The sequence below is a fragment of the Heterocephalus glaber genome, unplaced genomic scaffold (assembly GCF_053883595.1).
Source record: "Heterocephalus glaber isolate CG9 unplaced genomic scaffold, H.glaber_assembly_v1.0 deba00001571, whole genome shotgun sequence".
NCBI lineage: Eukaryota > Metazoa > Chordata > Mammalia > Rodentia > Bathyergidae > Heterocephalus > Heterocephalus glaber.
The window spans coordinates 3,696,786-3,710,486 of NW_028258356.1; the positions used below are offsets into that span (position 1 = coordinate 3,696,786).

The following is a 13,701-nucleotide window of genomic DNA, read 5'->3' on the forward strand; positions in this document are numbered from 1 at the left end:
TCAGCCCCATTTACACATACGGATGGTTGGTGTCGACTCTGAGTGTGAAAGATGATGATAGCAGTGGTGATGGTTAGTGACTAGAAAAGAAACACGACTCCATTAATAAATTAAAGTAGAAGACTGCTCAGGGCAATGAAGTGGCAAGAATGGCTCTCCCAGCTAAATATGCCTTTCTCATCAGTTTTCAGGTACATAATCATCTTTTAGAATTCCCAGACTTGCCTGGAAAGAAATAGGTGAGAAAGTTCAAGCTCTTTAGCCCTAATACGTAGGAGGGTGTTGCTTTTAGTAGTGTAAGGATAAAAATAAGCTGACCCTCTAGAGGCAGTGGTGACACCCACAGCTCACTTGGAAGTCAGTAAAACCCTCACTTTTCGTATTAGCGTTGGAGAGATGACCTTTAAAATCACCACATCTGGGGAGAATGCATGATTTGATGCAGAACATTTTAAGGCAGGCCCAACGATGAATGACTGAGAATGTGTTCATCAGTTTTCTTCTCTTTCAAGGAGACTAAAACTGCTTAGGTTAAAACATTCATTTTTGGACATTTCCAAACCTATAGCACTTGCTTAAGTAGGTCTTCTGTGAGAGTAGATTAAGCACATATATAAATGGAATCCTGATCCATGCACCTGGTATGAAAATGGGGTGTGTGTGTGTGTGTGTGTGTGTGTGTTTGTTAACAGTGAAGCTTAGCCATTTCAAGGTAGCTAGTTGTATAATAAGTTCAGCAAAGGGTTGTTTGAAAAAAGATGGGATTGCTTTAAAAGAAGAGCCATACTCTGAATTGCTTTGTTATGGAGATGTTACATTGAGACTCTTGCTCTGCATCTAGAGTCTAAGGAGTAATACTGCTGAATATACAATGAGCTTTTGATCAGAGAAACTCAAAATACCTGCAGGTCCAGAAGGCAGAAAGAGAAGCCTATTTGTATTCATATTGGCTTTTTAAAGAGTTGTGGACTTTGGTGGAAAATGGGATTGGATAGATGGACATTTTAAAGATTCATTGCCAGGAGAAAAATAGCGTCTGTCTGATCTTGTGCGTTGTTAGCTGCTAAGTGGAGGTCTGGGTGGTGGTTGCCGGTCGAAATTCCTCGTAGCTGCTAATTCCAAACGGCCCAGCTGTGAGGCACTTTGATGCTTGAATCTGTCACATCACAAACTCCTGCACATCCTGAGCAAGCATAGTCAGCATTTTGCCTGGCCAGGCTGTAGTTGGGTACAGTCCTCAGAAACAGCAAACTACAAAACTTTCCCCCTGACACTTTTGGATGAGGATTCAGATGTCAGAATCAATAAGTGTTCAGTGACTACTTGTAATGAGGAGGCCAGAAGCTACTTAATCACAAGGCTGCTGTGATTAGGATACAGCATCTCTGGACACAGCTGCCCGTCAGCCTTCAACCATGCTCCTGAAGGCCTGCAAGGTTTGGCTGGGGCGAGGAAGCCAGATCCTCCTTCCTTACTGGAGTGGAGGGCCACTGGGGCATGCAGTGAGGTCAAAGAACAGATCCATTTCCAAACTTGTAAGTGAAAACCCATTTAGTGGCTACCATTAAAGGAGTTGTCATCTTTTCAAGATCTAATATTAGAAAAATTGGCTGAGATTAGTGATTACTGGTCCAGATTGGCATTGACTATTGGCATGGCCTGCTGGGAAACTCTTCTAGCTTTGCTCCTCCTTCCTTTCCTTTCTCTCCCCCACTGCCTTCTTTCCTTTTCTCCTCTCTTCTTTTTCTACCTCCTCCTCTTTCTTCTTCTTTCATTCCTTTACTCCCTTCCTTCATTCCATATTTGCTAGGTGCTTGCCTCATGTCAGGCAAGGTGATAAGAGACCAGACATTAAACAACAATAGACAGTAACAGCAACAAAACAAGTCAGACCCTGTTTCTGATTTCAGGAAGCTCAGGGTCTGGTGTAGGGGACAGGATGGAAGACTGGAGATTTCAGTTTGAATCTACAAGTGCTGTATTGGGGGTGCAAGGAGGGCCACCTGACCTGGGAGACTGGCAGGAATTAGACAAAGGGGCCAGGTGATGACAGCATCACAGGCAGAGAGAACCTAGGTATAAAGGCCTGGACAGAAGAAAGCAAGATCAATCTGTGCAGTTGCCACCATTCTCCTGTGGGGAGGCAATAGGGAGGAAGGAGGGCTGATACTGTGTCTTCTCCAAGCTCTGGATCATGCCGGGTCTTTCCTGCCATTGGAAGGCACTTGGACTTCACTATAGGGCACAGAGACAGGGAAGGTTGTAATTGCTGTATTACATGGCCATCGTGACCTGGCATTGAGCTCTGGAGATGGGGGTATCTTAGGTGGACCTTGTGAAAGTTTTACAGTGGACCAGTTGCTTAGTTGTCACTGACTGTAGATGACTTCATGGCACTCCTGTTAATCCATGAGTGGGAGGAAGAGTATGGAGATGTTTCTTTTTTCTTCCGTTTCAGTTTAGAAAATGCCATTAAAGTCTGGTGTGGGAACAGTAAATGTTAAATGATAACCTTCTTTGAAGTTGAGATGCTCCCAGAAAAACTGAAGAAGGGGCAGTAAAATTGAAATGGCCATGGGGCACTTAAAAAATCATGCATCTATTCCTGAAAGCAACCAAAAAGGTACGGGAAGCAGTGGTTAAGAAACAGAAATCTAACACAGGGCTGCTGAAAATCACCTATGTCGATGTATTCTTCAGTAAAAGTTGTTTTCTGCTGACATTTTCTTTCCCCCTACGAACATTCCTCTTATATTTGATGATCGATTTTCCACAAGGTTTGCCATAGTGCTTCCTCAGAGTTTAGGATTTTCCATTTTAATTCATTCGATGGCTATTTGGAACCTAAGACAATGTATGCTGCTTTTGGTCATCGTTTTCTCGCTGACAAGATGTTACTCAAATCCCAACCGTTCTCTTTTCTCCCACTTGTGTTTCTTTGTCTTGGCTTGAGGAGAATTGCCAGCAAAATGTGTTGTTTCTATTGGTTCAGGTGGAGACTGTGATTTTTGAGACACTACCTTCTGGCTCACCTCTGCCTTCCTACCATGCACATTCTGGGTTCCCTTAACCACCCCCCAAAACCTTAGGCCTCTGTGTCCTAGACCAGGAACTGTTTCACTCCTTCCAGTGACTGCTTTTCCTGCAGCCTGTCTAGGATCCATTAATCCTTCACAGCCCACCACACACTTCAGATCCTTCCTGGCCCAAGACAGACAAGCAAACACAAGTTCAAGATGGAGTGAGAAATTTGTGGTAGGGTTAGGAGAGTTTTATTATTATTTTTATTATCATCCCACCCACACTATGCCTTTCTTGGCACACTATGGCTTTAGCTATGTTTATAATCTCAAATAGAGCTTAGTATAGTAGGATTTAACAAATATATATATTTTTGGTACAAGGATTGAACCTAGGGCTTGTGTGTGCTAAGCATGTGCTCTGCCACTGAGCTACAGCCTCTCCTCCAAAAATATACAATTTTAAAATATCGTTTGTGAGTGTAGAGAGCTATGGTGATTTTCATTTCAAGGCTCAAGGGAGAGTATGAGACTTGAAACCCACATGTAACTCTAGTTCCATAAAGAAGGCATTTGGCCAGTGATATTGGAATCTGCACATGGACTGCCCCCAAATCTGTGAACAATCAAATACTGACTTCCTTTTGCCAAGGTGGGGGTGGAGTTTCAAGGCATGGCATGAGTGATCTGAGATGGCAGAGCTGCTGTGGCCTCAGGATGTAGAGGACCGTGTTGGTGGGGACTAGACCACTCGACCAGCCCTCATGTCGCCCAGCTCTGTTTCTCTAATTTCTATACTCTTGTATAGAATTAGCCCAGGGCCAAATAATGAAGCATGCAAACACCCTCTTCCTGCTTTCTCTTGAAACTCACACCCAGAGAACTTTCCCCCTGAGGAATCCTTGTTCTGCAAATCAAAGCATTGCAGTAGTCACTGACACCTTGGTGTGATTTGGCTTTATGTGTGGCCCTTGGGAATATCTGCCATTTAAATGACTGAAGAAACAACAGAAACTGATGTCTGATTGGAAGTTTCCTGTGAGTGATTGACAGGTGTGTGGGTAGGGCATTTCAGGGTCAGAGAGACCTCCATGGCTTAAGCAACATAGACTCTTATTTTCATTTTTGCTTCTCAGTGTTTATTTTTATTTCTATTCTAAAGTTTCCTGCTTAGCTATCAAGCATCATTCATGTTCCAGTCTTATTATTATTTGCAATTTAATCAAGATTGAGGAATCTTGGCTAAAGGTAGACAAACACTTGCTGCTTGTAAACTGAAATTCTCATGCACCTAAAATTCAAGCTATAGCTGAGGGTGGGTGGTAGAGGGCCGAATAGGAGGGGGCCTTTTCCACAAACTTGCAAGTGTATACCTTGACATGTTGGTTGCTGAAAATAAGATGGAAAAATCTTAGCAGACCCTTTCATGTGTTTTTATCTGAGCTGACCAGAGCTGCAGACCCCTGATGTCAGGACATCTTTGAGAGGCATTCTTCCCCTCTGGGATTCATCCTTTTGTTTGGACATGGCATCTGATAGAACAGATACTTGTTAACCTCGTGTCAGAACATTGTCCTGAGGCCCCTGCTCTACAGGCAGGGAGCCTTTATTTGCTGGATCCTGAGGAAGTAGTGCTGGTGGTAGAAGGAGGTGGAAGACAGAATCTAGAAGTGGGCTAGGGAAGATTGGGCTGCCAGGAGCACCTGATGGGTGTGCAGTATTAGCTGTTTATACCACTTCTGGAACTATTGCAGTGTTATGCATAAGTGCAATTACTAATGAGGAAAAAATGAGGGATTTAGTGTTAGAAATGAATTTGATTCCCAGATCTCCTAACCGTGAGTTGTGGAACCTGGGAAATCACTTGAACTTTGAGTCTCAGTCTGCCTCCCTATACAATGGAAATAATAACTGCTCTGTGTACTTCACAAGTGTGTAGAAAGACCCTTTTAAAAATCAGCAGGCCTTCTTCTGGCTCAGTTTCTCTATTAACTTAATGTGTTAGCATCATTGATAAATTCTGTTATATAGTGTTAGCTTCAAGTACAGAAACATTTGGTTATTTACTCAAACACTGAACATATTTTTGTGCTTTTTGAGTTTGTTAAAAGTGTATTTTCCTTGTTCTCTTCTTATGGGTTTGCAGCTCTATGACTAAACTTTGTTAGAGCTTTATACAAGATAAAGAGGATCTAAATGAAAGCATGAAGGATTCTCTTATAAGTGCATCACATTTAGTACAAACTTTTTGTTATGTTTATGTATTTCAGTCAGTGCTCTTCCAAGCTCTCTTTGCTAACTTCTTGCTTCCTGCGTGTGTACTGGGAATGTGGATAAGGGAGGAATTCTAGATGTGGAATGATACATGTGATTATTTAAAGATATGTGCTACCAATATGCAAGATCAAGCTTGTTGGAAAGGTGCTAGAGAAGATATATCATTCATTCACTCACTACTCAAGCACATATAAACCCATTTCCTGGAAAAAGTAAAATAAGTAAGATACTTCAGCTTCCTCTTACAATTTTGTTGGTTACATTTCAGTCCAGTTAATGAATATAGAATGATTCTCAGAAAGGGCTTATGTAATTATTTGAAAGGATGCAGGGGATTTGAGAGGTTGGAAACAAAGGACGCTTCATTAGGGAAGCTGGAAGAGTGCATTTCTGTCTCTTTGTATTCTTTGGAAAAGAAGGACATCTGTTAATTGGAGTATGCGACCTGTACAAGAGCTTCCGGTACCTAACACCTAACACAAGAAGAATGTCTCATGGAGTATTTTTGTGAATCACTCCATGGGACTACTTTATTGTGTGTATTGGTTGATTTCGGTTCGAAAATGGTGTACTACCAGTAGTGATCTGAAGATGGCACCATTGGGCGACCTATGGCTTTCCCACGCACGCTCCCCCTGGCTATATTCTACATCCGTGTTTGGATTTCGGTGTCACTCAGACTTTTTTCCTGCTTAATGAGTGTATAAATGTAAATGACTCTGCTTTTCTTCTGTGGAAGAGGTCTGATCTATCATTCCTGTTTTGGTTTTCAGTTAATGACTGTGTGTAATTATACTCAAATAGAATATTTATAAATAATTATATATTATTAGTGGCATGTAAAATTTGGAATTCATGAACATTAGTGTTGATGAAAGTTACCTTTCAATTTGTGAGGTGTTCGTCTTAGTATTATTGTTTGTTTCCATTTAAGGGACATTAGTGACCAAGAATTGGCAATTCTCTTTTGCAGGTGTTTTTCATAAGTAAGGCTCAGAATATTTTTCACTTTTTATTTTTTAATGATAGGTAGGGTATTTGTTTGGTAAATCTCTAGGGAATGTATTACAGATCCACATCTGGAGAGTTCTCCGAGGAAAAAAATTCTACTTTCTTAAATTTTCAAGAAGCAATTAGTTGTTATTGAACTGGGTGTGGTTTTCAGAGGGTCATGTAGTCCAACTGCAGACCAGACAGTAGAAATGTGGAGTCACTCCCTCCTCCCAATTAGTGATCTAACTGGGGTCTTTACCAGGGTCTGTAACTCGAATACTGCCGGTAGTTAAGTTTCAGGTACAATTTACCATTTCTCATTGTGCCCCCCACACATGGAGCTGCAAATGGAAAATTGCCTTAAAGCGAAAGATCTGGTCCTCAGAGGACAGCGGCCTGCAGAAGCACCATGTAGGGCCTTTCTTTCAGAGGCCAAAGCGAAAGATAGACAGGGAACAGGCAGATGGAGCTGGGAAAGGGCCGAGTTCCTGGGAGGGCTCCCGAATGAGGTAAGAGCCAGAGACCGAGGCTCGTCCCTCCGAGGCAGGGCCCTGATCCTGGAAGCACGTTAATTAAAGGCGGCACACTGGAGGGTAGATTTAGTTTTGAGTCTCTGGTCAAATTGATATGAACCTTTCAGTTCCTGCTGTAAAGCAGGCCGAGAGGCCGTATGTACGCGAAGATGGTGCAAATGGCACACAGATTTTCTCAGAGGCTCCCTCAGCCTGTTTTGATTTAGATCATAACCATGACCACGCATTATGTATGCACTGATGTAGCATAAGGAAATTTAAAAATACTCTTAATAGGTGACCTAAATGCTCCCGTAGCTGGCTCCATATGTGTATTGTGGATGCTTTTGAATCTGCAGCACATTTTTTTTCACAAACTCTTCTGTGTTCAGTGTTAAGGATCCAAGGATGTCACGTCATGTACTATAAATGCAATATAGATTAGGGAAATCAGCCAGAAGCATGCTAAGATTCTCACAGCAGATTCTCATTTTTCTTTGTTTTAGATTTTAATTTCCCCACTATTTGGTTGTAAAGAAAAATTGTGCCTCTACTAATTTTATATCTAGAAACCTTTAAAAAAAAAGGCAAATGATGTTGAGCTGTTAAAAACATTGAATGCTAGATCTCCTAAATGTCGCCGTCGAGCCTGGGCCTCGGTAGATCACCCCCTTTTCTTGGACTTAGGTTTTCCTTTTGGTAGAAGAGGAGGGCTGAAATTCCAAGCCTCTTTTTCCCCATGACTGGATGATTTCTTTTCTTCTGTGTGCCCTTGGCTTGTGCACAATTGTTTTAGAGGACAGATTTAAGGGCAAAAATATTTTAACTTTTCAACCTACGTTCATGTCTCTTAGCAGTGTTCTTTGCATGAGGCCTCTGTGAGTTTGACTTCTCCTAAGCCTTGTTCCTGTTCCACCCTTGCCTGCCTGGTTTATCTGCTTCTGCAATCCTGCCTTCTTTTTCTCTTTTCCTTCCACCCATCCTCTCTCCCTCCCTTCCTTTATCCATTTCTTCCCTCCCTTTTCCTTCTTCTTTCTTTTCTTCTCTTCTTCCTCCCTCCCTCCTTCCACTTTTCCTTCTCTCTGTCTCGTGTCTCTCTTTTTCTCCTCTCTCTCGCTCTCTTTATCTTTCTCCCTAACAGGGTCTTGTTCCTCCTGCCTCAGCCTCCCAATTGCTCGGATTACAGGTTTGCATCACCATACCTGGCCGCAATCTATTCTTCACAGCACTGCTGTGATCTCTTAAAAGTTAATTCAGAACATGTCTTTTTCCTGTCTCAAATTCTGTAGTGCCTTACCAATGCCTGTAGAAAGGCAAATTAGTTCCTGCCATAGGGCCTTTGTACTTGGTATTCCCTCTGATGGGAACACTGTTTTCCCTATATCTTTGCACAACTGCATTTTTTTCCTGAATGAAAAGATGCTTTTAAAAATCTTTTATTAGTACATATTTCAGTACATAATATTCACATTCCTTGTGGGGAATTGGTATGTGTACATAACACCTCTTCATTCATTTTTCATCCCATTTCCCTCCCTCTACCTTATCTCTTAGCCCCCTTCCCATTTGAGAAAGATCCATCTCCTTACTTCCTATTATCTATCTTATTTTGCTCTTTAGCAGATTGCAACTTATGTATTAGCCCTTAAGAGAGAACTTTTCTGACCTCACCACCCTGTCTAAAATAGTCATGTCTTCTTTGTAATATTCAACACAGTACATGGTTTTATTACCTAGAGAGCACATTCCACCTGAAATAATCCTGTCCACTGATTTTTTATTGTTATTATTGCCTGTTTCATTCTGGAGCATGTACCTTCATAGGATCAGGGGATGTTTTTCTTTGTTTATTGCATATCCTTAGCATCTAGAAGAGAGTTGGGCATAAAATAGTTGCTTCCAGCACTCTGGAGGCTGAGGCAGGAGAATCACCTCGAGTTTGAGGGCAGTCTGGACTACATAGTGAGCTCAAAGCCAGCCTGCACTACAAAGCAAGACCCTGTCACAAACAACAACAACAACATCATTATCATCAATGACAACAACAACAACAACAACAAGAACAATAACTACGACGATGAGAAGAGTTTGTACAACACATGAAGTAATGAATCACTAAATGGTTGGATGTCACAGGCAGGAAAACCACAGCCCAGAGAGGATGTAGTCTGTAACTAAGAGGCAGGGCACAGAGTAGAATTCAGGCCTTTGATTCATTTTTTTTCCTCCCGGTCATGCAGGCACACACAGGTCTAACTTATTCATTCACCCTTCTCGTTATCTACCAAGTACACATTGAGCTTTTATTATGTTTCAGATAATATTATAAATCAGTTGTTCTCAACCAAGTGTGGGATTGCTCCCTGGGCAATTCGCCAATGCCCAGAGCCATTTTGATTGTTAAGAAGGGAGGCAGGGGATGCTACCAGCACCTAGAGGGTAGCAGTAGAAATGCTGCTAAACATCTTATGAGACTCAGGACAACTGCCCACAACAAAAAACTGAGTAGTTTAAAATGCCCATAGTGCTGAGGTTGAGACACTTTGTTTTAAAAGAACAGAAAGAGACACTTGTGGTCATGATGTCTGGAGCCTAGGGTGGGAGATGAGTGATGAACAGTATATATCATACATAAAGAAGTTGCAGGCCGTGTCGGCAGAGGTGTGCTGGAAAAGAAAAGACACGTGGAACAGAGTAGGAGGAGTGCTGTAGGTGCCATGGGCTCTGATGTTGGTTGGATGGGCTGTAATTTTAGCCTCTTTGGGAGGTGAATCAGGAAAGGAAATTTTGCCTCTGAAGGCTGAATTTCCTGATCTGGAAATGACCAGTCCTTTGGGTCCAGCTCTGTGCTGCAGAGCATCGCTCATCTTCAGGGATCGTCCTCACATTAAAAAATGAATAAAATCCTTCACAACCAAGGGACATCTTAACCTCCAAATAAAAATAGAACAAACTGCCATGGGCTGGAAGCAATAATTATTTTCTGCCCCTTTTCAGGAGTGTTGAAATTCTCCTCTTTCTTGACACCTTCAGTGCTCTTTCATCACTGATGCAGGACAGTGTTAATTTGATGCAGTTTTTATTGCTCACTGTCAACTTCTCACTTTTCTCTCTGAGCAAAAATAGTATGACTTCAGCCTTTCTCAACAGCATTGTGAGTTTTGTTGGTTGTGCAGATTTCTCTGTCTGTCTACATTGATTTCTCAAATCCAACAGAGGCAATTGCAGATTTTAATGTCCTGGGGAAGCTGTAGTAGTTGAAGCTGATAGAATTCAGGCCAGTATAGATCCATATGTACATAGGTCCACACATACATATGTGTGTGGTGCATAGATACACATTTACAATATTACTAAAAATTACTAATATTGTTGTTTTGACAATTTTATAGGCATATGATTACTTTCTTGGTCTTTTTGCTTACCACTATTCTTTTCTTTTTAGAACAAACAGTGTACAATATTTAGTAAGTAAAATAAATTAAAATCCTACCCCAAACACTCTTATTCAATTACTCGAAAACTTCTTCTTTGGAGTCCTTTGCGTTCTTTTCTGACTTGCACCAGACACTCTCTCAGACATTCTCCTACACCAATTTATGCACAACATTCAACACTGGAAGAGCAAGATACTCAACAACATCAAGGGAACCTCACATACAGGCAGCACTGTTGATGAATCTCCGATACATTGTGCTAAGTCACAGAGCCAGACTCAGGAGGCTGCATATTGCATACTTCTATTTATCTGACATCCTGCAAAAGGCAAAATGCTAGAGAAGAAGTCAGAAAAGTGTTGTAGGGACCAGAGGTTAGGAGAAAAGTTAACATTAAGAGGCATGGCAGATTTGGGGGTGTGTGATGCTGTTTACCACAATTCTTTACCAAGCATTGGCACCTAGTAGGTACTCAACAAATGTTTGTCAAATAAATAAGCAAATTATAAAAATCAGCTTGAGGGGCCAGGGATTTAGCTCAGTGGTGCCAACGCCTGCCTTGTAAGCGCAAGTTCCCGCGTTTGATTCCTGGTACAAAAGAAAAAAAAAATCAACTTGAGATGACTGAATTCCACCTTATTCTTCCACATTTGCATGAACTTAATTATGTCACTGAAACATAATTTGGTAAGTATAGTGGTATGTTCTTATGGTGTTATCATTGTAATATACTCATTTATTTCTAAACCTGTTTATTATTTTAATTTTTTTTGTAGGGCATATGATTTGACCCATTGGATTTGTGAAGCCAGGAAGCATAAAACTTTTTAGTACTTAATCCTTTTTTCACATATCTTAAGCTTAGGGAAGGATTACTAAGCAAGAGAATAGGTTTCAATGAATGTTCTTGATTTAATATATTTCAGTTGATAATGTTAAAGGAATCACGCACAGAGTAACACTTTATTTTGGGTGTCATTTTATTGTACATAAGAATCTATTGATCAGTTCATCGAATGTGTGTCCACTTTTTTTTTTTTCTCCAGTGCTATTTCTTCACAATCGAGTTTGGCCTTTGTAAGCAAGAAGGGCAACTGCGGGCCTATGGAGCAGGACTACTTTCCTCCATTGGAGAATTAAAGGTATGAAGCTGTGAAAGAAAGTGTCCTTCCTGAGCAGACTGGTTCAAGGTCATGGAAAATATTGATTTGTTTGTCCGGGCATTTCTTCTCACACATACCCCATACATATTTCCTATGGAGGACTTGGCACCTCAGATGTGGGTGCTGACCTAACTTTTTGCACTTCTGAAAATAGGTCATGGCTTTCTGGGTTTGTGGTGTGACTCAAATGGATGAACAGCCATGTGCACAAATCAACAGGAATGACAGTGTGTGCTCCGACGTTGGGTAACAAATGGGTGGCCTAAATTTAGTGCTGAATAGTGGGCACGGAGCCAGCAGTGATCTTACTGATCATTACTTGTGAGGAAGGTATGGCTACTCTTGATTTCTGTCGCCTTCATAGCCCCCACTGACTTACCAGCATCTACCTCCTAAAGGGGAGTTTGAAGTTGTTTCAGTTTCTTCAAAACTGATGCATATCAAGCCAGTTTTGAACATACAAAATGTGAAAAAACAAGCTAAATCAGTACATTGTCAAAGGGGTATCTAATATATGTCAGTCATGCTTAGAGACTGCTTTTTTTTTTTTTTTTGCTTTAAAATACAGCAGAGTGATCATCTATTTTGAAATGGTAGGTTTTGGGACCTCTAATAATTTTAATGTTCTGACAATTTAAGAACTGCTATCTGTACACCATTGGGGAATGAAAAATTCTGGATGAATTTAGAATGCAATGTAAGAATCAATCTGGAAATGGCACTGAAAATAATTTAATCATTTTTGATTTGTTAGAATATGATCAGTATTATGATCTGTTCTAGGGTTTTTATTTTGAGCACTGATTATCCTTACACAATATAATTGGTAAGTATAGCATTACTGGAACTTTTTCATTGTTTGTATTCTTGAAAGATGCAATTTCTCTGTAATTTTATTGAGTCTGCTTGTTTTTTGACTCCATTTACTCATTTGTTCATTCCTCAAAAATTTGAGCACTTAAAATGTGCTATGTAGTGTACCAGCTACTGGGCATGAAGAGGGAAATGATAATGAAAAAGAATAAGAATAAAATAACAAAGCTATCTTGACAAACTCTTAAATAGACCTTAGTGCTTTTGGTGCTTGAGATATTCTAGCTCATTTAATCTTCATATCAACCCAATGAAATGTGATATTCTTATCACAGATGAGAAAACTGAGGCATAAAGATGTTAAGGGACTTGTCCAAGGGCACCCTGTTAATAAATCTTGGACCTGGGCCCAAACCTGGGCAGTCCTGCTTTAGGGCCTGAGGTCTTAACCACTAGGCTATATGGTCTTAGATGCTTGCTATCCAGGAGCTGATCTAATGCAAGAGATAAACAACTAACAAGTTAATAGGAAAAATGTGACAAATGTGCCTGGCACATGTTAGGCCATGCTTGAGAAGTCTTTCTGATGAGGACCCTGCTGCCTAAGTTGGTTCTTAAGGGACAAAAAGAGTGAATATTGAAGAAATTGGATGCCTAGATTGGTGGACAGCAGTGTGTACCACCTGGACTCTGGTCGAAGCCTGGACCATTCGGAGAAATAGCTGAGCCTCAGCATGCCTGGGATAGAGAACAACGGTCAACATAATAAAAACCTGATGTAATGTGGTAAATTTTTTTAAAAAATTAAATTTTCAACAAAAAATCCATTTGGGTTTCATCTAGGTAAAGCCCACAGTAATAGCATGATGTCATATCCCCATAAGACCACGCACTCTGCAGAGTGCTTCTTGATTTCTCTGAAAGGGGGTTAGTCAGAAAATGATGTAGCTCTTGAGCTACATCTATTTACATTCTCCTCAGGTGGTTTATACATTATACCAGAAACAAAAGAAACAAATCTCCCTCATGGCCTCCAACTTTTGACAGGGTCTTCTGGCCTGGTTAATGAGGCATGCGTAAGCAGCACTGGGGTGAATCTGTTGTTTCTGCTCCTATTGCTGTAGACAGAATTGTCTAGGAATGGAAATCAGCCAGAAATATGTACACCGAAGGACATTGTCCACAGTGCCTCTCCTGGTTCTGGTCCATCACCTCCAGTCATTAGCATTCTTCCGTTCTCAAATTCCAACACTCCAACCTCCCCATGATTGCTCCTTTGGACCATTTTATCAATTCAGGAACTCATTCTATAAGAAATATCTTCTGATTTTTTGCAGAGAATATATAACAGGAGATGCTTTCTGTAGCACTGTCCTCGGCCCCTTGCCAGCCCAGAGCCCTCTCACAGCTCTTCTGAATTAGCTTCGAACTTTTACTTGAATGAATAGGTGATGGTTCTGGATGTGATAACTTTACCAACAGCATT

The 13,701-nt window shown here is 40.9% G+C and overlaps 1 protein-coding gene across 1 annotated transcript in view; it reads left to right on the forward strand.

Moving 5' to 3' along the window:
* Nucleotides 1–13,701, forward strand: part of Tph2 (tryptophan hydroxylase 2) — a 113,472-nt gene that overhangs the window by 90,125 nt on the left and 9,646 nt on the right. Inside the window, exon 9 of the mRNA XM_004845027.3 lies at nucleotides 11,286–11,381. Coding sequence (XP_004845084.1) covers nucleotides 11,286–11,381 — 96 coding nt within the window. The remainder of the gene's footprint in view (nucleotides 1–11,285; nucleotides 11,382–13,701) is intronic.